The sequence below is a fragment of the Euwallacea similis genome, chromosome 7 (assembly GCF_039881205.1).
Source record: "Euwallacea similis isolate ESF13 chromosome 7, ESF131.1, whole genome shotgun sequence".
In the NCBI taxonomy this organism is placed as follows: Eukaryota; Metazoa; Arthropoda; class Insecta; order Coleoptera; family Curculionidae; genus Euwallacea; species Euwallacea similis.
This window is the reverse complement of record NC_089615.1, coordinates 5378383-5403608: the sequence shown is the minus strand read 5'-3', so window position 1 is coordinate 5403608 and position 25226 is coordinate 5378383. Positions and strand designations below refer to the sequence as shown.

At 35.4% G+C, this 25226-nt stretch overlaps 1 protein-coding gene across 3 annotated transcripts; it reads left to right on the top strand.

Moving 5' to 3' along the window:
• The first annotated feature begins 4325 nt into the window (after positions 1-4325).
• stan (Protocadherin-like wing polarity protein stan) lies at positions 4326-24345 on the top strand. Of its 3 annotated transcripts, none has more exons than XM_066391948.1 (19): positions 4326-4632; positions 5534-11899; positions 11952-12148; positions 12379-12775; positions 15172-15922; positions 16296-16440; positions 16606-16824; positions 17147-17367; positions 17421-17567; positions 17773-17961; positions 18227-18326; positions 18379-18494; positions 18579-18727; positions 19166-19298; positions 19365-19528; positions 19786-20088; positions 21079-21231; positions 21320-21422; positions 21944-24345. In XM_066391948.1, exons 2-19 carry the CDS (start codon positions 5608-5610, stop codon positions 21975-21977), a joined length of 9813 nt encoding a protein of 3270 aa, XP_066248045.1. In that variant the 5' UTR covers positions 4326-4632; positions 5534-5607; the 3' UTR covers positions 21978-24345. The 3 variants fall into 3 exon arrangements, with proteins under 3 accessions (XP_066248045.1, XP_066248043.1, XP_066248044.1); XM_066391946.1 differs by having other exon boundaries at positions 19145-19298; XM_066391947.1 differs by having other exon boundaries at positions 19145-19298; positions 21834-24345.
• Positions 24346-25226: the final 881 nt, after the last annotated feature.

Here is a 25226-nt window from a genome sequence, read left to right as displayed (position 1 = left end):
AGACATGAATTCGGAATTCCAATGCCAAAAATAGATTATCACCAACGACATAAAAGGCGCAGTTCAATAAGAAATTAATAACCTTCGGGACGATTGAAGTTCGTATCTTCACTTGAACGGTTGGAATTTTAGCACCTGAGCTAAATGTCAGGGAGTTACGTGGGAACACGACTCTCAACGGTCACTGTGTAGGACTATATGGAGAGCGATCAATTCAATCAGTGCTTGATTTCTCCTTGTGCTGGAAAAACATTTTTTTTTTTAAGTTTAAGTTCAATGTTTCTTGCATAAATTCAGTCCATCTGTGGCCGTTTGCTTGTGGTTCCTCAAAGCACTATTTATAGAGATATATGTATTACCATCAGTATAACAGTGGCAATTTATTGCAAATGGCCAGCGGGCTAGGGGGCAAAATAAATATCTTTTGGCAATATAGTTTACACAACCCGAAAATAGATTTCTCGTGTTGATGATACCTATCTTACTGGTGCAGATCCCCTTGAGGACCAAGTTATCAGTCCGCTATTAACTTAAAAGATATCAAGCTGGTTTCCATAGAAACCAAAGGATCTAACCAATACCCTGTCTCCATTTCAAGGTATTCATGGAGATTAATCTGATGTTAAAGTTAACAGCTCATTAATAATTTGAGCCTTAAGAAGACACTTTCATACATTGTTTGGACGGCATGAGAGAAGAAAGGAACATAAGAGAGCGCAAGTTCCTGCAAAAAAGTTCCTACCTCATTGAAATTAAAAGAATTCTGAAGACAAGAGACGAAGTAGAAATATAAGTAGAATATAAGTAGAAATACACATATTATGCCTTCTAGGACATTTTCGCTTTAAAAATCATTCTTAAAATGAATCGTCCTATGCGTCTCATGCTACCATGACTTTGCCATGCCATGAGCGTCATTTCCATATAAGCATAGTCATGCAGAAAGTTCAGAATCTTACCAATACCGTACAGTAAAGTTCATTTATTGTGCAACTGTATATTCAGCCGTCGTCGAGGTCTGCTAATCGATTTGGGTGAAGCACGCAGGATTAAGGGGATTAGTGAAGGAGATGAGAATACTCCGCCTCGGCCAATAGTACGTATAAATAATGTCTGTCAAGCTCCGCCTCATTCCATTTGCTGGTGGGAAATTCACAGATGCGGACATACCTAAGTGACAAAATGCTGGGGATGCTATATGGAGATTATGAGATTATATAATTAGGTAATTAAGGTAGTTGTATGTTTAAAACGGTATATGGTTTAAGTTATAGATAGCGATGGTGGATACAAATCAAGCATTTCATTATTGAGTAACCCCTGCAACTACAGTTATCAATAACAGAAATTTTATGGTGACTAAATCTGTCATGTGTCATAAATAAAATATGTCAATGTCTGCGGGTCAAAAATGATACAAATGTGTCACAAATACATGATATTTGTGTCTGGAAATTCTCGTTTGAATGTATTTCGTACATCGACAAATCTAGATATTTTTAGTACACCTGGATCACGAGCACTCATTACATATCAAACACATTACGTGTGAAAAATTAATTCACTATCAGTTCGACGATAAAAATTTGATTTTTCGGTATTAAGAAGCAGTTGTAACCACGGTAATACTTATTGATTAAATAAAATTTTTATCAAATATCTGCTCTGTTAATCTTCACGAATAAAAAATTATACTGTACAGCTCTAAATTGTACTCCTCCTGTTAACTTTTTAACAAATAATTATTTTTAAAAAATTCAAAAACAGCATTAAATAGTACAAAAAATACCATTTTTTGAATTAAATTTTTTTTAAATGTTTCTTACGTCACCAGTGGCGCAAAATGACCGATTTTTGAAAATTGAAATATGAGTCAAGTGACATCTCAAATGAAGGCTTCCAAAAGTATATACATTCAATGGTGTACTGCGATTCAAAATTGACTGATTAGTTTTTGAAATAAACAGCTTTACATTTGGTAGAAAATATAATCCAAACTCAGTTAAAAAATACGTAAACAATGAAAAAACTTGTTCGTTGATAGGAAATTGGTTTCTTCAATTTTATACTCACAGACAGTTTTTGGTTAAAAAAAATAAAAATAAATAAATGAATAAAAATAACCAAAGACTGTTTGTGAGCACAAAATCGAAAACAAACCAACTTCTCATCAACAAACAAGTTTTTTCATTGTTTACCCTACTATTTAACTGAGTTTGTATTGTATTTTTTACCAAATTTGCAGCTGTTTTTCTCAAAAACTAATCAATCGATTTTGAATCACAATACACCATTGAATGTATAATAGTTTTGAAAGACCTTTAATTTAAGATGTTACTTGACCCATGTTTCAATTTTCAAAAAATCAGTCATTTTGCGCTACAGATCACGTAAGCGATATTTAAAAAAAAACGTCAAAAGATAGTAGTTTTTGTCCTATTTAATACTGCTTTTGAAGTTTTCAAAAATAAGAATTTATTAAAAAGTTAACAGGGGAGATGGACAATTTAGAGCTACACGGTATATGTAAATTCGGCATAAATATATATGTGTTGCATTTGATCCTTGAAATCCTTATTTTAATATGAAGTCCCTCGAAAATTGTAGACAATTTTTGATCAATGTAAAATATGTAGATAGAAAAAAAGCATTTCATGCACCATATGTACTCGCGTTTCTTTTTCGAATTCCATTCATGCATATTGCTTTTTTTTGTCAGAAGTCAAATCTTCATCAGGCATCCCCGTCCTGATGCTCTGTCCTGTCGGATGGGTATTAGTGTGGGATTTGCCGAGGCGTTTACCCACTAAAAACCTTGGAAATGAAGAGAACCCCCCTTCCCCGACCCGGAACTCTCCCTAAGGGGGGATTTTATCCCTTACTGACCCGACACTGACGATATTATTATCGGCAGTGTCGGAGAAGATTTTTCTTTTTGCTGGGAGGGTTTCGCTGTTTTCGTTTTGGCTTTTTTCATATGGTTTCTGACGTGTGTGTATTTTTTGCCCGAGGGTCGGGTTTTCTTTTTATGGTGATAGAAAAGTCGCCCTTTTTTTCTGCGGTCGCCCATTCATTCATTTGCTGCTAACCAGAGCCCACGTCACTCTACCTAAGTGATTGGATGGAAACCTGTAACTCAATGTGATACGCGGCTAGCTAATGCCTGTTATTCTAAAGTGAATCGACAATTTTCATTGCATTTGGTATTTAACTAATAATTATTTTGAGTTCTCATGGAAACAATTGTAACTATAGAAATTAAATTATAATGTAGAGAGCTCTAATACAGAACGCTATTGTCTACGAGTACCCATTTCTTTTTGAAAACGCGACGTGTTCCCACCTCATCAATTTCTGTTCAAAAATCTTGTGTTGATTAATTTTGATTTTGTCTGAAAGTGTATCTTGCAAAGACAACACGCCCGTCTCGTGCGAAACTTGCCGCGAGCGTTCTCTCTCATGTCTTACCTGACAGGGAGCGACGTGAGAGAAAGTAGCCTTGAAGGTTTACTCATTAAACACTTCGGACATACCTCCGTCATCAGGGGGTAATGGAACCGCTCTTTTGAGTATATGTCTCTGCCTCGGAATGGTAGTCGTCTATACGGTGCTCTGATTGATTGTGAAACTCTTCTCCTTCCGTCTCTGTCGCCTTCATCGCGTCCACGGTAAAACCCTCAAATTTCTGTCATTTATCTCTGGAGTCAAACATAATCTCAATTATGTTAGCATTCACTTCCGCGTCTAATGCGAGATTCAAATTGATCCGCTGACGATGCCCTACGGGCAATAAAAAAAGCACTAGGAGTCCATAATGGTGTAACAAAGTCACCTTACCACACGCATTTGCCAGTTGAATATTATAAGGTTCATAAGGGTGGTAATACATAACTGCGTTTCTTTAAAAACGGAAAAGACCAATTTTAGTAGAGTGCTGATAATTGTTTGCTACATACAGATCCGAATCGTTGCTCTATTCACAAATGGTTTTATACCATTGGTCAGTAGTGGTCAGGCAATAACGCGTGTTGTGTACGACGTCAGATACTTTGTCTGATCGGTAACTGGTGGTATTGCGTTGATCGGTTATAAAATTGACTGTGACGAAATAAACAAAAAAAAAAGGGTTTTTCTTATAAAAACCGGTTTAACTTGTAAAAAACCCAAAAACCCACAGTTTGCCAACTCTATTAATACTTTGCATGATCGAATTGCTCCAAGTACACCGACGTAAGCAGTCGAAAGAGTCTTAATACTGACAGCGTTACAGTTGACATAGCACCCGATTTCTTTGTCACAAGTGACAGATCTTGAATGGTGACGTTGATGTGTTTTTCACAATAAAACAAGGTTGGCTTTTAAACTTTTACAAATTAATTGTATTTAAGCATATTCTAAACTCCAGTAATGAGAAGCCTTATTAAGGTCTAAATTTAACAGTGAAAGTGACTCCAGAATACATAGAAATATTGGGAACTACTGAAGATCTCAAGTTCTTTCAGTAATAGGCCCCTGTGTTCAGTGAAAAAATTGGCTTTAGATACATTTTTGTGTAGTGTTTGTGTGAACCTCAGAAGTCAATGTACTCCAGTTTTTTATAATGAAAGGAAAATTCCTGTAATTTAATGATATGTAAGTAAGATTTATCAAAATGATATTAGCAAGTTGTGGTAGTAATTTTAATTAGTTAAAAAGCATTTTTGCTAAAAACAACTTGAGTTAAGGATATTGAGAGAGTGCAATTAGTCCATTCTTCCTTTGATAGGAATTAATTTGCATCTGAATTTGTGTGCTAACACAGGAAATAGCCTGGGAAAGAGTTAATTACAAGAACTAAATCAAGTAAAAACATAAATGAAACACTGCATTGTACAATTGAAAGCATTACTAAGTGCTTAATTGATTTTTATAAACAAGGTAGAATTAAAAGTGTACTCCACAAACAGGTAGTTGCTGTGAAATACAATATCTGCCAATAAATCTTCCTCACACAAGCAATTTTTAATTTCAAACTTATTAATTAGATGATCTAAGGGTTAACCATACAATTTGTAAACGTTCAGATTTTGTTGGCTTTATTGCTCACTCGTTAGGTATATCATTCATGAACAGATCACTGAGATATTTTAATGTATAGGTTTGTTGTATTTTCAAGTATTTCTGAGGTATTTTGGTGCACAAAAACTTCATCAGTGACTACTCCTTACTCATTTATAAATGAAGAAGAAAGGAGCAATTTGTGCAAATTATTTCTTTTTTGTTTTCAAAATCGACAATAAAAAAGATTTATGAGAGCGTTTTTATTTAAATTGAGCAAATTTATTATAAATTCAGTTGTAAATCTAATTTTGTCTTTCCAAGGTCATTTGGTTTGATACAAATAAAATGCCCTACTGCTGCCTTGGAAAAGGCAGAATTTGTCCAACATTTTCAGAAAAAAAATGTTTACCATAACTTCAATGAAGCAAAAAACAAAAATCAAGTCATATATTTTCAACTATAAAAAAGGTGACTAGTCCAAATATTTTTTCAGACTCTATGGATCTGCTGAAGGAACTCAATTCAACCATACATCGATCTCCATCCCTTGATCATGTACATTAAAAGATGGTTATCTTTAACACTTACATGATCAAATGTAAGAGCACTCCAGTTTTATTCACATTTTTTCTTTGGGCCCTATGTTTTCAAAAGAGCCAGTCATATCTTCTACTAGTTCAAGATTCAACACTGCCTGGAGAGATAATTTTCAATGCCTCAGTTTTTCGATTAGGCTCAGAGAGAATTTATACAATAGATGTTAAAAATTCTGCCCCATTTGTTCAGTCACTTATACACGTTGATTCAAAAAGTGGGCAAGTATCTTTGCGAGAACGGATCCACTGCAATGGAATATATTATCCAACAGTATTTACGGTGCACATCGAATCAACTTCTAAGAGAATTCTAGATGTTGATTATTATAGCTCCCCTTTAAGAATTTTTATAACTGGTGAGAGCTGCAGTGAGCAAAATTTAGAAAAAGAAGATTATTTTGAGCATCAAAAACAAGAATCTCAGGGATTTTGGAATCCGTTTTCTCATGTGCGTTATTCCACCAAAAAACGAATTGCTGAGGCAAGGCAATGGATTACGGAGACCTATGCCTCATTTGCTATACCAACCGCTGGGAAATGGGAGAAAATTTGTTTAAGACAATCACAATTCGTCAGTTCTATAAGAAATTTCCTTCCCCTCACTATATTAAAACAATGCTCCATTAAATATCACTATGTGAGCGATGATAGATTTGAAATAGAACACATTCAAGGTGATTTGGTTGCCAGCAGAGATGTTTGTATCATTGAACCAATGTGGAAAGTTTCCATATTATTCACCACAGAATGTGAGAACACCAATTTACTAACTGCAGAGCACCGCTTGAAAATTATGTATTATCATCAGCAGTTTAACAACAACACTGATATTGCAAGAAGAATAAGAAGGGAGCTGAAAAATCAATCTCCATTTTTTGAGCAACATTTGTATGTGGCCAATGTCTTGGAGGAATGTGAACCTCCTGTCATAGTAACTACTGTTAAAGCTAGAGATCCAGAAAACAATGCAATCACCTATTCGATGACCAGCTTATTAGACTCTCGGACTCAGTCGATGTTTGACATCGATGAAAAAACCGGAATCGTTAGTACTAAAGTTCAGTTAGATAGGGAGCTAGTGGATGTGCATTATTTTCGAGTCACCGCATTAGATGATAGTTTCCCACAAAGATCTGGAACTACAATGCTTCAAATCAATGTCCAGGATGCCAATGATCATTCTCCTGTTTTTGAAATGAATGAATATGACGCTAATATTAAAGAAAGCGTTAGTGTAGGTACAACAGTTATTACTCTTAAAGCCACAGATCAAGACGTAGGTAAAAACGCAGAGGTTGAATACTTTATTCAAAGCATTAATGGAGGAGGTACATCTACTGGTGAAGAAGACAATCAAGCTTTTAAATTTGATTCCAAAACTGGCGTAATTACAACTAGAAGTATGCTTGATCGGGAAACTACGGAAATATATACGCTTATCGTCGGAGCGAGTGATTTGGCAAGTCCTCAATCTGCAAGAAGAACTGCATCTGCTACAGTTATTATTAATGTTTTGGACGACAACGATAATTATCCTCAATTCACTGAAAGGACTTACTCAATATCCCTTAATGAAGATAGCAGTTGGAGTGATAATCCCATTATAGCTAATATTAAAGCAACGGATGCCGATCAAGGAATCAATGCAGCCATACGATATGCCATAATAAGTGGTAACACGCAATCACAATTTGCCATCGATAGTCTTACAGGAGATGTGACTTTGGTTAAACCTTTGGATTATGAGAATTTAAGAAGCTATCGCTTGGTTATCCGGGCTCAAGACGGAGGAAGTCCTGCTAGATCTAACACTACTCAATTGCTTATAAATGTTGTTGATGTTAATGATAATGCCCCGAGGTTTTATACATCACTTTTCCAAGAAACTGTGCAGGAAAATGTACCTGTGGGATATAGTATATTAAAAGTGCAGGCGTATGATGCAGATGAGGGTCCAAATTCCGATATAAAATATACTATGGCAGCTAGAGATGCTGGTGGGGCTAGCACTGAGAATTTGCCCCTTTCAGTAGATATGCAATCAGGCTGGATTACCACCACCAAAGACTTAGATAGAGAGGAACAATCTAAATTTATGTTTCAAATAGTGGCCACAGACCAAGGAGATCCACCGCAATCAGCGAGCACTAGTGTTGTAATAACAGTTCAGGATGTCAATGACAACGACCCAGTTTTCGAGTCTAAAATCTTCGAGTTAACTGTAGCAGAAGATGATCCTCCTGGAACTCCTGTTACTACGGTCACTGCAACAGATGCAGATGAAGACAATAAACTCCATTATGAAATCACCAATGGAAATGTTAGAGGACGATTTGCGATAACATCGCATAATGGCCGTGGCCAGATTACTGTAGCGCAACCTCTAGATTATAAGCAAGAAAAGCGTTATGTGCTTACTGTAACTGCTACGGACTCAGGGGGGCGCAGCGACACAGCTACTGTATACATTAACGTCACTGATGCCAACAATTACGCCCCAGTGTTTGAAAATGCCCCATATTCTGCTAATGTGTACGAAGATGCTGTTGTTGGAACCACAGTTCTTGTGGTAAGTGCTACTGATAGCGATGTGGGGCTAAACGCCCAGATAACATATTTCATAACCGATGACAGCAATACTTTTACCATAAACCCTCAAACTGGAGCTATTACCACCACCAAGAGTCTCGATCGTGAAACTGTTGCCGATTTTTTGCTTACTGTAACTGCCCGTGATGGAGGTAAACCTTCTATGTCTGACACTACAGATGTGGAGATAATTGTAACAGACGTAAACGATAATTATCCGCAATTTAAACAGTCCGCTTACTCTGGGAGTGTGCCTGAAGATGCAGTAATTGGAACTTCGGTAGTACAAGTTATTGCCACCGACTTGGATATAGGATTTAATGGGCGAGTAAGGTATACTTTGAGCGAAAAAGATCAGGAGGACGGGTCGTTTGTCATTGACCCAACCAGTGGAGTTATACGCACAAATAAAGGTTTAGACAGAGAATCTGTGGCATTCTATGAATTGGAGGCTTATGCAATAGACAGAGGATCTCCAACTTTAAGCAGTTCAGTTCCAGTTACAATTAGATTGGAGGATATCAATGACTCTCCCCCAGCTTTTGCTTCTGATAAAATCGTTCTTTACATCCCTGAAAATAGTCCTGTTGGCTCAACGGTCGGAGATATTTATGCTAAAGATCCTGATGAAGGGGTGAATGCTATAGTTCAATACTCAATCATCGGAGGAGAAGATGCGCATAGTTTTTCTTTAATTTCTAGACCAGGCTCAGATAAGGCGGCCCTATTAACCATGGTGGAATTGGATTACGAAACATCTAAGAAAAAGTACGATTTAGTTGTCCGAGCAGCTAGTCCTCCTCTGCGCAGTGATGCGCATGTTGAAGTCATCGTAACAGATGTTAATGATAATGCCCCAATTTTAAGAGATTTTCAGATATTTTTTAATAACTTTAAAGACTGTTTCCCTACCGGACCAATTGGAAGAGTTCCGGCTTTTGACGCTGATGTTTCAGATAAATTGCACTATAAAATTTTATCTGGAAACAATGCAAATTTGATTGCCCTCAATGAGTCTACTGGAGGTCTCACATTATCACCTCAGCTGAATACGAATGTACCGAAATTAGCTTCAATGGAAGTTTCCGTGACTGACGGTGTGAACGAGGTTAAGGCTGTAATGCAACTAATAGTTAGACTAATCACCAAAGAAATGCTTCATAATTCCATTACAATTAGGCTAAACCAGATGACAAAAGAGGCGTTTCTTTCACCGTTATTAGGATTTTTCATTGACGCCTTAGCAGCAATTATCCCCTGTCCAAAGGATAATATAATTTTATTCAGTATCCAAGATGACGTAGATGTAAATTCAAAAGTGTTGAATGTAAGTTTAAGTGTGCGGAGGCCTGACACTACTAAAGAAGAATATTACGTGCCTCAATTAATACAAGAACGAGTTTACTTAAACAGAGAGGTCTTGGCGCGATTGTCTACAGTTCAGATTATGCCCTTTGATGATAATTTGTGCGTTCGAGAACCATGCTTAAATTATGAGGAATGTCTGACAGTTTTGAAGTTTGGGAACGCTTCTGGATTCATACACAGCGATACTGTATTATTTAGACCAATATACCCAGTGACCACATTTACTTGCCAATGTCCAAAAGGGTTCACTGGATCACGAGAGCATTATTTATGTGACACTGAGGTTAATTTGTGTTACTCCTCTCCGTGCAAAAATGGAGGCACATGTAAAATACGGGAAGGTGGCTATGCATGTATTTGCAGCTCGAATTTCACTGGAAGCAGTTGCGAAATTAAGCTTGATGGAGATGTATGCAGGCCGGGTACGTGCAATAACGATTTCAGCACGTGCAACCCCAAACAAGGGAAAAACGGGGATTTTGTGTGCGAGGATTGTGCATCTCATGCGGATAAAAATTTATACTCTGCAACTTGCCAATTGAAGACCAGAAGCTTTACTAAGGGATCATTTTTAACATTTCCCAGCCTAAGACAAAGACATCGATTACATTTAAAATTAAAATTTGCCACACACTCCCAAGACGGTCTATTACTGTACAACGGTCGATACAACGAACAACATGACTTCATTGCTTTAGAGATTGTTCACGGAAATATCCAGTTTTCCTTCTCTTTGGGGAGCTCTGTTACCAAAGTAGTTGCTTCAATCCCAGGAGGTGTCTCTGACGGTCACTGGCATTCTGTTATTGTTAGTTACTACAACAAATCAGTAACTTTGTCCATAGATGACTGCGACGCTGCTTTGGCTTTAAAGTATGGGCGTGAACTTGGTGGTAAATGGGCTTGCGCTACTTATGCGGAACATTTCCTGGAGGACCGGTGCGCATCTTTAACTGAAACATGTCACCGATTTCTGGATCTGACCGGCCCGTTCCAGTTAGGAGGATTGCCTTCTCTCATTTCAAATTTCCAGATAAAAAATTCAAATTTTCAAGGCTGCATCTCAGATTTCGAAGTTGATTATGTTTACGTGGATTTGAACTCATTTGTCACTAATAACGGAACAACCTCTGGTTGCCCTGAGAAGAAAGACTTCTGCAGAACTAACCCTTGCAAAAATGGCGGGACTTGCATTGATGGATGGGCTATGTTCAGATGTGCTTGTCCTGAAGGGTTCGGAGGACACGATTGTAGTGAAAAAATTGGACTTCCATGGCATTTTTCTGGAGATGGAAGTTTATCTTTTAATCCCTTATTAAGGCCAATTCAATTGCCATGGTTGAACGCTTTATCATTGAGAACATTACAAGAAGATGCCTTCCTGATGTCAGTTCAAGTCGGTCAGAACAGTTCAGCAGTATTATACCTCATTAAGGGCGTTTTGACCTACACTTATAACGGCAATACATTATCATTAAATTCCGTTACTATTTCTAATGGAGAATGGCACCATATCGAGATATCTTGGATTGGTATGGAAATACGGTTTTCTATAGATTATGGAGAATATGAGAGCTCTATGGCTTTTTCTGAGAAAATTCAAGGATTGTTTGTGGGCAAAATCCTTATTGGAGGACCCGACAATAGTTATGCGAGCGTTAACGCTGACTACAACTATTTAGTGGGCTGCATCGAAGACGTAAGAATAGGAAATAGAGAAACCGTCCTAGTTAGACCTACAACCAAAGACAACGTCGAGGAGGGGTGTGTCTCATCTTCGGAATGTCAAACCCAATGTCCCTCTGAAGCTCATTGTGTAGTAAATTGGGGCAAATCTCGTTGCGAATGCACAAAAAGTCATGTGGGACCTCTATGTCTTCCCGTATGCTCAGTTAGTCCCTGTGAAAATGGAGCTACTTGTCAAGAAAACTATTTAAATCGGAGAGGCTACGAATGCTATTGCAATTCAACTAGTTACTCGGGGGAATACTGCGAAATTGAACATTCCCAACCATGCCCAGCAGGTTGGTGGGGATACCCCATATGCGGCCCTTGCGACTGTGATGTTAGTATGGGGTATAATCCTGATTGCGACAAGCAATCTGGAAAATGCCATTGTAGGGAAAATCATTATCGCATTGAGGGTTCCATGGAGTGCATTCCTTGCGATTGTTATACTGTGGGTTCAGTTAGTAGCCAATGTGACCGCGAAACTGGGAAATGTCACTGCAGAGATGGTGTTATCGGGCAGAAATGTGATTCCTGCCCAAACGTGTACGCAGAAATAACCCTGAAAGGGTGTGAAGGTAACATTGTAAGTAAAATTGTCTTCATTACGTTGATTTTATAAATTCTTAGTTGTGTATGATGGATGTCCGCGATCGGCAGCAAATTCAATTTGGTGGTCCAGAACCTCCTTTGGAAAAGAGGCGGTGGAGGCATGCCCTAAAGGCTCTCACGGAAAAGCATCGCGCAAATGTGATGAATTAAACGGATGGCTTGAACCTGATTTATTCAATTGCACGACAGATGCATTCGTTGAACTTCGAGAGCAGGTAATTTTTGTTTATGTAGTAACATATTTTGTTATTATTAAGGCAGATATAAAAAAAAACTTTTTTTACCATGGTATCGGGTATGAGTATTAGGCACATTTTTGTTCAATCAGTGTTTAACATTTACTTCAAATAAAGAGTAAAAAAAATAAAGTCCCTCTGGGGAGTCTGAACACTGTCTTTTCAGTTTTCCCTTATTGTTTTTTCTTAGGTTTTGACTTTCTTTTTAGCTATCCAAAATTGAAGCTGGGGATCTATCCCTGGACTCATTTGTTGCAATTAAACTAGCAGACGACCTCAATAAAGCCACAAATATTACCAGAGATCTATTCGGAGCCGATGTCTTAATCACATTCGAATTAATTAAGGAGCTCTTCAAATACGAGTCTCATGTCCATGGCTTAAACCTCACTCACAGCCAGGACAAGGATTATATTGGCAATCTGGTTCATACACTTAGCGTAATTCTATCATTTAAATATAAATATCATTGGGACATTATTCATGAGATGACAGGACATGGGGTGGACGAGGTGCTAGGTTTTATGGAAAACTACATAATCGTTTTATTGGAGAGTCAGCATGATACCTATACTAGTCCTTTTGAAATTGTGGCCAGGAATGTGGGTAAGTTATTAGTTGCAGATACATAAGGGAAATATTTCTCTTTTTTTTGTTAATTGAAAATTGAGTATACAAGAAATCTATGGATTCTTAGTTATACGTTTCAATTTTAAATGTATAATTCTTATTTCAGTACATAAATCTATATTTTTATATGTATACAGGGCGTCAATTTGAAAACTAACCACCCCTATTATCTCGAAACAGAATATATTTTTTAAAAATCGCCGGAACGCGGCCCCCCATATCCTTCAGAGCTATTTTCTTAAATACCTTAAATGGTAGAGGAGATTAAGTCAAACATGTTTTACGATTAGGAAATTGTTGTAATAAATCAATTTACCATCAAAAGAAAAAAATGCATTAATGACTGAAGCGAATGTTTATCAATTTAATACATTTCCTCGATCCTTAAAAAAGCATCTATGTGAATATGAACTTTTTTATTGTTTATTTGTATTTGTAATGCAATACCGTTTCGATAAATTTTAATATTTTCTTTCATGGAAAATGTTATTTACTTACCTGTGGCACTGGTCGGTGTTAATATGTATTCCAATCAATTACTTTTAAAATTTATTGCGATAATTTGTGTGTTATTGTGAGTAAATTTAAAAATGGTATACGCAACTTAGAAAAAAATTGAAATAATTTTTATTTATACGGTGCAAAGAAGATGCGCAAGAGAAACAGCGGAAATTTTTAATGCTAGAAATTTAAATTGTAATGTAAGTCACAAATACTTTTTGGATTTAACACTTAGGTGAGACCTGCAACCCAAAAAAATTGAATTTTAATTAGTGAAAAAAACATTTTAATCTTCGAAACAGTTCGACTTTTGAATTAATTTCGACTTGAAGCTGAGACGTACACGGTTGAGATCTAAAACGCAGAAAATGTTCTTAAATCTTCCAAACAATTCAAGTTGCAATATTATTATTCGACCCCGTTCGAAGATGGTCCTAAATACCTTCTAGGAGGACCAAAATTGCAAATAATTTCAACTTTCAATTAAAATTCTAATTACGTCGTTCTCAGTGACCTGATAAAATTGAATTGTAAACCACAAGAAAGAACAATCAGGACTCACCCCCGAGTACCAAAAGCGTGAGCCAGAATCACGCCAGCATCATCCACTTTAATTCACAAAATTATAGTTAAACTTCACTTACTAAGTTATGGATACACTAATAACGCACCTCATGAGTTTTTCAAACAAAAGAAAACCCAATTATCCCGATTATTAGTACAGCTCGCTTTACGAATATCTTGTTCATCGCCGCGCTAACATTCGAGTGAATCATCTATGAAGTGATATCGGTACAACCTGCTTTTTGTAAAGGTACAGCTGATCGGCCTTAAAAACGACACATGCCATGTTTCCAGATTTACTAAAATAGGAGAAAAGTTACGAATTCAAGGCAGCAGTTTCGTTACCCAAACACACCCCGACGGAATAAAAAATACATTTTCTATTGCAAAGACAAGTTGATTGAAAAAGAAATCTGAGGTTTTTCAAGAATAATACTAATTTAGAGTTTCATACGTCGTGTTCATAATTGATATGCATATGTAATAAAAATGAAGCCACTACCAACAACAACATTTTCTCCAGGACAGTTAAAGCTTAATAACTTGGAGGGATGAAGAATATATGTAATCTAATAAATTTAATTGTTTTATGAACGATATCCATAAGCGTAGTGTCGCGATCTTGCAGGGACAACATGTTCTCCACCAAATTGTCCAGAATTCATAATTTTTATTAATAACACGTTTGTGGATAATGTAGTACTTGATATTTTTAAAAAAATCTTGAAAACCATTAGAATTGTAACAATTCATCTAAATAATTGTAAACACAAATAAACAATAAAAAAATTAATATTCTACATAGATGTTTCATTTCGAAGATCGAGGAAAATTATTAGATTGATAAACATTTGCTTCAGTGCAACAATGCATCTTATCTTTTGATGATAAATTGGTTTATTATAACAATTTCGTATTCATAAGACATATTTGAATAAAAAGTCTTAATTTCAAAACTATCAAAACACTAATAGGAAAAATTATTTTGAAATGCACAAAGACGCTTAACTTGATAATGCAACCGTCAAATATAACGAACGAGGTACCAAAATGTAGAGAATGAAAAACTTTTTAAAATAGTGTATCATTTAACCCTTTTTACCATTTAAGATATTTGAAAAGGTGGCTCTGCGGGGTAAAGAATTGAAAGGGGCCCAGTGAATGCTACATAAAAATCGTTCCCCTTCTATAACAAAATCGATGTGTTCTGGCGATTTTAAAAAATCTATCCCGTTTTAAGATAGTAATTGTGGGAAGTTTTCAAACTGACACCTCATATAAAAAATGTATATTTTCAAAATTTTTAGTTTTGGGCTTGGATATAGTGACCCCAGAATCACTTTACGGGTACGAACAAGATTCGCCATTACTTCCAAATGGACAGTTTGTCACAACTGAAAGTGTGGTTTTACCTGACGTGTCTCATTTCTTCCAAGACGGACATTTACCGTCAGTTCAAGGGCCCTTAATCAGTTTTCCGAAATACAATAACTACCTCTTCGATAAAGCAAAATTTGACACCAATTCGAAAATATTCATACCTTTATCCTTACTTGGAATTAAAGTTTTGGAACATGGAGAAGTTATAACAAAAAACAGTTTACCGGTTGATGGAGCGATTATCAGCTATATTCAATACAAAGAAGCGGGGAATTTATTACCAAACAAATATGATGATTCAGTAGTTCGCAGATGGGGTGTTGACGTAACTGTAGGATCCCCTCTCGTGTCGGTAGAAGTTTTAGTTCCAGAATATGTCGATGTTAGAGACGAAACTAGTGAAGATGTCTTGAATATTAAACTGCCCAACATAACTTTATCTGATGAAAGGTGGACGAAGAAGATTTTCGTTGAACCTGAAGTGAAGACCCATGAAAATGACGCACATTATTTGAGGACAAGAAGAAGTCAGTTAGCGAAGAAAGAGTTGGTTTATAAAAGTTTGTCGGGAATCTCATTGAAATCGCCTATTAAGATACAACTGTGGTTGAACTCCAACAGTACCATTTTCAACGAAAGGTCGAATCCGCAGTGTGTCCACTGGACCACGTCTAGAGGGTGAGTTTTGCGAATTACGATTGCAATTTTATATTATTGTACTTAATGTATTGCTTAATTTATGCTTAAAGCTTCTTATGCAATTTCTAAATTTGTTTAATTACATTCTTGGGCAAGGGTAAAAAAATGCGTGAACTCGAATTCAATATTATACAACTTTCCTATACAAATTTTGATTTTCACACCCCTAGTCTGAATGGCGCCTGAATAGTTTTTCTCTTAGTTTTCCCACTGTCTTTTTGTCATTCTCGAGTTGTTTCAGATCAGCAACTTATAGTAACGTAAAATTATTCCAAATAAATCTAAAAATGTGTAACATGTCTGTACACTCACCAATTTTTTGTTTCTAATGATATATTAATACTTATTTCAGATTTGGAGAATGGTCCAGGGTGGGTTGTCGAACTGAATTGGACGATTTTTGGTTCGACAAATCAGAGCACACCCCTATTATTATAAATTGTAGTTGCCATCATTTTACAACATTTGGTGTTCTTGTAGATACTATTGACATAGAGGTAAGCTAAAAATTCTTTCCAGCATTTAACTTGAAAGATTCATTAAAATTGTGAAAATAATCAACATTGAGGAAATTGAACTGAATTCCTCATTAAACTTATCAAAAATGATATTATGGCCCGCTGACTTCCTATATCCATTTAATGTTCTTGTATTATTTTTAGTACGTTCCCGAGCCATCGCTGCTTGAAGACATATCCAGCTACAGCTGCTTTTCAATGGCTTTACCTCTGCTATTAGCAACTTATCTTATTTTGGCGTTTATCAGAGGACTACAAACTAACTCCAATACTATACGAAAACACTTGGTTTTGTGCGTGTTTTTAGCCGAACTTCTTTATTTGATGGCGTTAAAAGCGAGGAAGTTTTTCGTTTCCATAGAGGTAAAATTTCTGGTTTACTAAGTACAAAACATATGAGTGTTTACTACATTTGATAGGTTGTTGTCCAAGTATAAGCTTAGTCGTTAATTTTTTTTTGCAAATTGATCACCCATTATTGATTCTAATAGATAAAATGTAAGAAAGTTTTAAGAGAACATTTATTTGTTGCAAAATATACGTGTGTATTGATAAATTGTACGTGTACATAGGTGGTGCATTTTAACTGGAATGCGCTGTATACTGTCAGTAAAACTAACAAAAATTCTTTCTTCTCATTCCTGCTACAGTCAGTTACTATAATTACCTATTTCTTTTCTTGCAGTTCTCATGCAAGCTGGTGGCAATAGGCTTACATTACTTATGGCTTGCTTCATTTTCATGGATGCTGGTCGACGCCATACATTTGTACAGAATGCTCACAGAAATGAGGGATATAAATCATGGCCCTATGCGATTTTATTATACAATGGGTTATGTAGGTCCCGCAGTTGTGGTAGCTTTATCAGTAGGTGTTCGAGCTCATCAATATGGAAACTATTATTTGTAAGTTTTTATTGGGTTTTCAAAACTTAAAATGTAACTTTACTTAATTTTAGCTGTTGGTTGTCCTTGTATGAAAGTGTCGTTTGGAGCTCTGTAGGGCCTACGTGTATTGTTACGTTTGTGAATCTTTGTATTTTGCTTGTATCAATACGGGCGGCATTTACAATTCAGGATCATGTTTTAGGATTTGGAAATTTGCGGTAAGTTTTTTTTAGTATTATGTCAATAATAGATTACTTTACGTTAGATTAAAATGAGAGTTTTTTTGATATGTAATTTATATCGTGTTCCATTTACTTCCTAACGTTTGTAAGTAACAAGTACTGAATATAAGGAAGTCTGAAAATCCAATAGTTTTACGAGTGTAACGTTAGTAACCGGAAACATTCGTTTCTGCCATTTCAGAACTCTTCTGTGGGTATCAGTTATGGCTCTACCACTACTAGGAATAACCTGGGTACTCGCTCTTCTAGCAGCTACAGAGCAACACCCTCTACTGATGCCCCTTCTATCAGTAGCTGTTTTAGTGCACGCTGCCTTCTCTTTGGGTGGATACTGTTTCGCCAATAATCGAGTGAGGCAGAACCTTATAAGGTAGTGTATTTTAAGCCACACGTCTTTAGATGATAAACAGACGGATAGGAAAAATGAAGCTTCAAAACTTATATTTTGAAAGAAAAAAAGGGCTCTGTTGGTTTCGCGGCATCCTACTATCGTCAGATACAGCTTTTTTAACAGCTCGAGATTTTTAGAAATAAATGCTTACATGGTTGGTGAAAAAACAGAATAACTTTTCTTCACCATCCCTTTTTTCAAATCCTATACATTGTTATTACCCACTGTCAATTTTTTTTATTAGGACGTTTATGAGATGTATGGGCAAAAAAGTCTCACTCTCCGATACGCAGTCTGTTGTTGGAGTTCCCAGCACAAGCAGTCAGAATTTGTCAGCACAATCGGTAATTATTCTGTGACAATATTTCAGTTTATTTCTTCTTTGTCTATGTGTAGCGATCAGCATTAACCTACCACTCGGGTTTGGACCCAAATATTAGACGGAATTTGGGTATTTCGACGTCAAGCACAACGTCTCGATCAACGACAAAAACGGGTTCAAGTCCTTACAGGTATGTATAGACAAAAAGTATATTAATTAACCCAATATGTTACAATATAAAGTAGTTAATGCTGCAAATCTGTTATGCTTATAGAAGTGACACTCATCTTCGACATACCTCCACTTCAACTTCCAACTATAACTCAACAAGTGACGTGCCCTCGTATTTGAAAGGTTTTGAGCGGGAAGAAAAGAAGACTCGGCGTAAAGGACGGATAAAAGGAGAGGTTCAAATTACTGATGGTAAGAAGCACTTATGCTTTAAGCTTATAAGCAATATCTTTAGTTTGTGGGATGTATCGTGAACTCAGTTAAAAAGAGCTATTTAGCATTGGAAATGGTGAGGCATATCCAGGAGAAGTTCAGATTTCAACATTTTCAATTACAATAGGTCATAACAAATACTTGACAAATTATTAATTAACTAAAATCATAAATAAATACTTATTTTTATGAGTAAACTTTTAAATAGTAATTTTATTACTCACTTCATATTGAGTTTACTTCAGCGTAAAAGCTGGAAATTCCAAATTAAAAGATTTTCGCAGAAAATAAATCTTCTATTAATTTAAGTACTTGAGCTAATCCCGGGCTTGCAGTTGCATTTGTAAGGTTAATTATGGAGATACGTTTTTATTTGATACACGTACATTCTTGCAGTTTCGCCGATTATTGTTTTAGATCGAGAACGAGGCGACAGTGACTCTGATAGCGACGCTTCCGAGGGTAGAAGTTTGGATTTAGCGTCTAGTCATTCTAGTGACGACGACGAATCTAGTTCCAGAAGGCATCACGGGCGAAGTCATATTCCAAGGTAGGTGGACAAATATCGATCACACAGGACTACAAGGCGTGTTTTACAAATCAATCCCTGTTATAGGCAAGGCTATCTTCCAAATATTACCGAACATGCACTTTCAAGATGCGGAACACCGCCATCACTTAATGTGGTAACCAACTCGCAACTCTTCCCAGGAGTAGATACCAGCTGCAGTTCAAGATGGGCTAGTCAGCTCCCCGAAGCTTACCTACAGAATACTAACGGTAAATGTAAAACTCTTAATCGGACTAAAAAACACTTTTAAAGGCAGTTTAGATTTCTAGTGGGCACAAACCGTAAACGATAACATGATATATGTTCATTCTTGTCTTCTGTTTCTTTCGTCTTATTTCTTCTGAAACAAATTTATATTATAATCACTCACCGTTCATTGTCAGCTTTAAACCCGATTCACAAACAAGGTTTTTTCTACTATATAGTAACTTTTGCCAGGAACGCAATAACACATAGATTGTTTCAGAAATTGGGCGTTGGTCTGCTGAAACTGGATCGGACAACGAACTTCAGCAGAAAACCAGCTCTCCAAATCCACTGCCACATCCGGATGTAATGCCGGAAACGTGCCTGCAAGGCATTGAATGCGAAAAGTACATAGTACAAGGACATTTTGATAACCAGTACAACAGAAATGTGCCATTTAAAGGAGACTATATGCCCAAATTAATATCACACGAGAATCTGAATTATCATCAGGACTACGACGGTTGTTCGGAGATTGATGACAAGATCCACATGAATGACAAATATTTATTTCCATATACTGGTAAGAGCGATAATATTTCTAATTAGTTTTGCGATTTTTTCGGGTCGAAAATCAGGGAATACGATCGTGTAGCATTTCAGGATATGAAGGGTTTCTGCATTATGTTTTGAATTCTGAGATCCGGGGCTTATATCATTTATAAGTCAAAGACATATTAACATTTAAGCTGTTAAAAAGGGAGCTTGATGCGACATTAGCCTAATATGATCACATATTAAATACATAGTAATATTAAATAGTGTTCGTGTGACCAACATAATAATATACAAAATGTAAACTTTCGTCTTAACTTTTTTTTAAATATTGGTTGGTAGTGTTTTAAGTTGGAATTTAGAAGCAACCCTGAACATTTATTTATATTCAACTCAAAAATATTTTTCGTTCAGTCCGACTAAATAACTATTACTGTTAAACTGAGTGAAGACTTTAAAACTCATAGGAATATGAAATTAATGTGACGTTTAGGGTGTTTTCTGAGTTCCCGCTTCAGTATCGTTTTAGCAACCACGTAAATTAACTATTGCTTTTTCATGCAACTTACGTAGAGGGTATCGAAGGTACGTCTCATATAACTAATTACTAATTGGCGAATTCAATCAAACACTCAGAAACTGACTTTTATTGAATTTTAAACATATTTATTTGTCAAATTCTGCCACTGTCACTGTTTTTCCCTGTATAAATAATTTATGTATACAAGGCAAAAACATCTTTATAATGCATGCGGTAAAACTTATTTCTGCACCTGTGCGTTTCAAGTTTTTTTGTTGCATGACAAAATTTGATTAAATTTTCGGAGATAATAGAGTTAACACATGCAATCGTAGAAAAAAATGTTGTATCTAACACGTGTGAAAGCGTTTTTACTGTACTCCATTGTTGATAGAATTCCGCTTCTCGTAATTCGGTGAACTGCAATTAATGTACGATAAAATATTACTTCCCACATTTTTGAAGTAAATAACTATTATAATTTGAGATTAATTTCAGCTGAAGAGGATCATATGCATGCTCAAGTCAACTATCCCATAAACAACATATCAGTCTCACAGGCTCGAAGCCAAGTTATATCTCCCATAGGAAATATAAATAACCCAGATTACCATATGTTTAATATGGGTTCCCGAATGGGTTCGAGGATAGGTAAGGATTAGTTACTATCTTGGTTTGGTATTATTATTTATTTTAAGAACACGGAAGTTCATTGAAATTTTCTTGTGATTTATATTAGGGTCATCACATGGGTCAGTTTGCGGCAGTGTAAGGGGATCTCCATCTCCTTTGGTTCCACCATTGACGATGATGCGTGGTGGTATGCCCGCTGAGCCTTCGTCGTAAGTAAACTGCCAAAAATACGCGTTTTAGGGTTTATCGTGTATGGTTTATGTTTCTTTCTATTTCTTGGGTTATGTGGGTTTATTAATTGCTAAAATTACATTGCATTAGTGAACATTTTCTGTAGGGGGCTGTTGCTAGGAGTAAATTGATAACATATTAAAAAAAAATAAAAAAGAAGAATGATGTTCTAACCTATTGTCGCAGTAATAATGGTTAAATCAATTTTTATCAGTCTTAATCGGAGCTTTTGGAATCGTCTTTATAATAATACACATTTACATTAGATACATTTTGAAATAATATATCATGGTAATATTAGTATGGGTCATACGTGGCCGAACAAGTAATCTATTAATTTGTAATTTTTGTCGGAATACGCTAAACAACCATTAACATTTTATTTCCAGATGGTGTTGGGAATATACAGTTAACAAATAATTAATTTGAAATAAGGGTCAGAGGTGTCTGGGTTTTCCAATCGCTACAATACCGATTGATTTATAAAAAGATTTTCCAGTTCAACCGAAAAAGACGAGGAAACTCCCGTGTGAAGCATATTTTCGTAGAACACGAACAGCAATAATCTATGTGCAACTGGCGATTTTCATCTACAATGTGCGATTTGCATGCCCGATTAGGGTATCCAATTGCGTATTTAAACGAGTAAAACATCTAATGCTTTACCCGCATTATCAATAAGTACAATATCTATAGGTTAGATAACTTAGGATCTATTTTTGACTGATGTTTAACGAAATATTGCAAGTTTTGCCATATTGCAATATTTCTTTAGGATTTAATGCTCATTCGTGTTACATGTAAGTATGTATTACACGCCCCTAACCTGAAGGCAGCTATATATAAATATTTTCCGATCTCTAATAGTATTTTAAATCTGGGGTTGACCAATAATGTGTTTAAACGCTATTCTAGCGTATCATAACTCTATGCAGGCTTTGTCTGCAAGGGTGGCTGGGATTTTAAAGTGTCAAATGTAGATATTATTTTGGTTATTTAAAGGGGTCTACCGGTTATTGTATCTTGCTGCTCAAATGCCATAGAGTAACTGTACTAGTGATCAAAATTGGGACTATCATAGGATAATATCATATTATTCGGCAAACAAAAAAATATACATTCTAGACTTGGAGATATAGTATGTCTGTGGTTTGCTTACGAGTTATTAGTTTAAGTTTAAGCTTTGCATTGACTAAATAATATTTGGGAAAAGCAATCGTGGATAAGTACTGAAAATATAGCGATGAATTATTGATTTCCTCGTAAATTTTCTGAAATTTATTTCGCTATTTCTGTATTCGCAATGCATGGCTTTAATCACTGAATCCAATCATTCATTAAATGACAACAAAATTTAATTTATAAAGTCGTTCCAATAGGTAATTATGTGCATAGGTTAATTAGTATGCTTAGAATCGACATTAAGTACATAATTTCTTAAATGACTATAGTAGTATCGTAAATTTATCTTGGTTTATAACAAGTTGTTGCTTCCCGAGTCAACTTCAACGTAATTTTTACACCACTAAAAAGTATATTTTTCATATAAAAGAAAATTGTTAAGTGAAAATACATATACCTTAAGAAAGGGATAACCTCTTATACAGAAAACTCTGAAAAAAAACGTCTGAAAGTTGTCAAAATTGCCAAACTGGCGCCGATTTATTTTTGCAAGAAAAATGTTGCAGCATCTTTTTGTATAATGGGATTTTTAAAAAAAGTGAAAAGGAAGTATTCCTTGAAGGTGTTATGCCATCGTACAGTACACAATACTTATAAGATGTATTGATAAGTAGAAACTTGGTTCGAATAAAGGGAACCAATTCTCTAGATAATATTGAACGACTCTAACGAGTGATCATTAAAAAATTCTTGCACGAGGTGCATGTAAGCATAAAGGCAGAGCGTTGATTAAGAGATTTTTTTGTTATTTAACATCACACATCTGACTGATAACACATGAATTCATCTAAGAGATGCCTCTGATATTACAATAGCTACTTGAGGTTTTTTTAATGATCATCCTTTATTTATTACATAGATTTATATATAAAGATGTAGTCAAATGTAGTGTTATACAGTGAGGTTAAAAAGGATATATAGAATTTATTCCAAATTCAAACGTTGATAGGTCTGAAGTTGCGTATTTTTATACAAGTAGATAAATAAATGAAGATAACTTAAACAGTGCCAGAAGTATCAGTGTTTGAATTTTAAATGGATTTATCGTAACCTTTTTGTCCTGATTGTATTTGAGTTGATATTGTATTCCGCGAACTAACTTCAGCAAGGTCTGACTGAAAAGTACCAATACGCCATTGGAGCTTAGGCAAAAGCTAACCAGTTGAGAATAAAAATGAAACAACATAACGAAAAGAAATAAAAAGAAAAAATGAAGAGATTATTGTAATGCATAGAACTTGCCGAGATTAGTTTAGCAGGGTACATGAATCTCATAGAGATTATCTCATACAGAGTGGTATGTTATTTAGCTATTCACATTTTTGGACGGATTTTTTTTAATCGTCCGTGACGCGTGCCTAAAGAAGCTTTTTTAGTGTATTTTTTCATAACATGTTTAGTAATTAAGGTATTTAAGATCTCATTTATAGTAGATTTAAGCATTCAAATAGATACTACTAGTTTTACTATGCTCATATGCACTTGTATTTTGACAAGTCGTTTTCTCATGGCAGCGGACCCGATGATATTTCAGATTATTATAAGTAGATAATTTATTTTATAGTATTTCAATTGATAACATGATTTTCCGTATTTATCTTCAGTTATACTATTGTATGGCTATTGTAACGTTTGTGAAATTTATATACATTCCATTTTTATACTCATTTTTGTAAGTTGTGATATTTTTAATATATTTTTTGAGAGATTAAGTACCTATATCGATATGATTTATTTAATACTTATGCTCATTAGACTTCGGGTAGGGCAACATAAAAAATGGTTTTATTTATTGTATATCGAACAAGTTTTATTGTTGGAAATTAAGAGATTCGTCAACAAAGAATACATGTGGATTTTAAAAATTGCTGGAACACGTCGATTTTGTTATTGAGGGAAAATATTTTTTATAAAGAATTCATTGTGCCTATTTCAACTCTCTAATCCGCAAAGCCATCCTCCCAAATATCTTAAATGGTAAAGAGGGGTTACGTGGTACATCTTTTTAAAGTGCTTTTCATTCTTTACCTTTTGGTGCCTCATTCGTTACATACGACTGTTGCGTTTTAAAGTTAGGCGTCTTTGATCGTTCTAAAATAATTTTCCCCATCAGTGTTTTGATAACGTTGAAACTAAGATTTTTATACAAACATGTCTTATAATTAGGAAATTGTAACAGTAAATCAATTTACCATCAAAAGAAAAGATGTATTAATCACTCAAGCAAATGTTTATCAATCAAAACATCTATATAATATTTGAATTTTGTTATTGTTTATTTTCGTTTGCAATGGAATGCCGTTTTGATACATTTTTATATTACCGTGCATGGAAAATATTTACTTACTTGTGGTTCTAGTCAATGTTAATAGGTATCCAAATCAATTAAAATTTATTGCGATAATTCGTGTGTTATTGTGTGAGTAATTTTAAAAATGGTATACACAATTCAGCAAACAACTGAAATTATTATTATTTATGAGTGGCAAAGAAGATGCGGAACAAGGATAGCGGAAGTTTCTAATGCTAGAAATCCTAAATCTATTGTGAATCACAAATACGTTTTGGACTTACCACACAATTGAGGTTTGAAACACAAA

Excerpts from the sequence above, each read along its gene's own strand:
- stan (XM_066391946.1), top strand. The coding sequence starts at position 5,608 with ATGGTTATCTTTAACACTTACATGATCAAATGTAAGAGCACTCCAGTT. Across the intron at positions 16,441-16,605 it reads TAGATACTATTGACATAGAG|TACGTTCCCGAGCCATCGCT; the intron begins GTAAGCTAAAAA and ends TATTATTTTTAG. Across the intron at positions 17,962-18,226 it reads GTGAGGCAGAACCTTATAAG|GACGTTTATGAGATGTATGG; the intron begins GTAGTGTATTTT and ends TTTTTTTATTAG.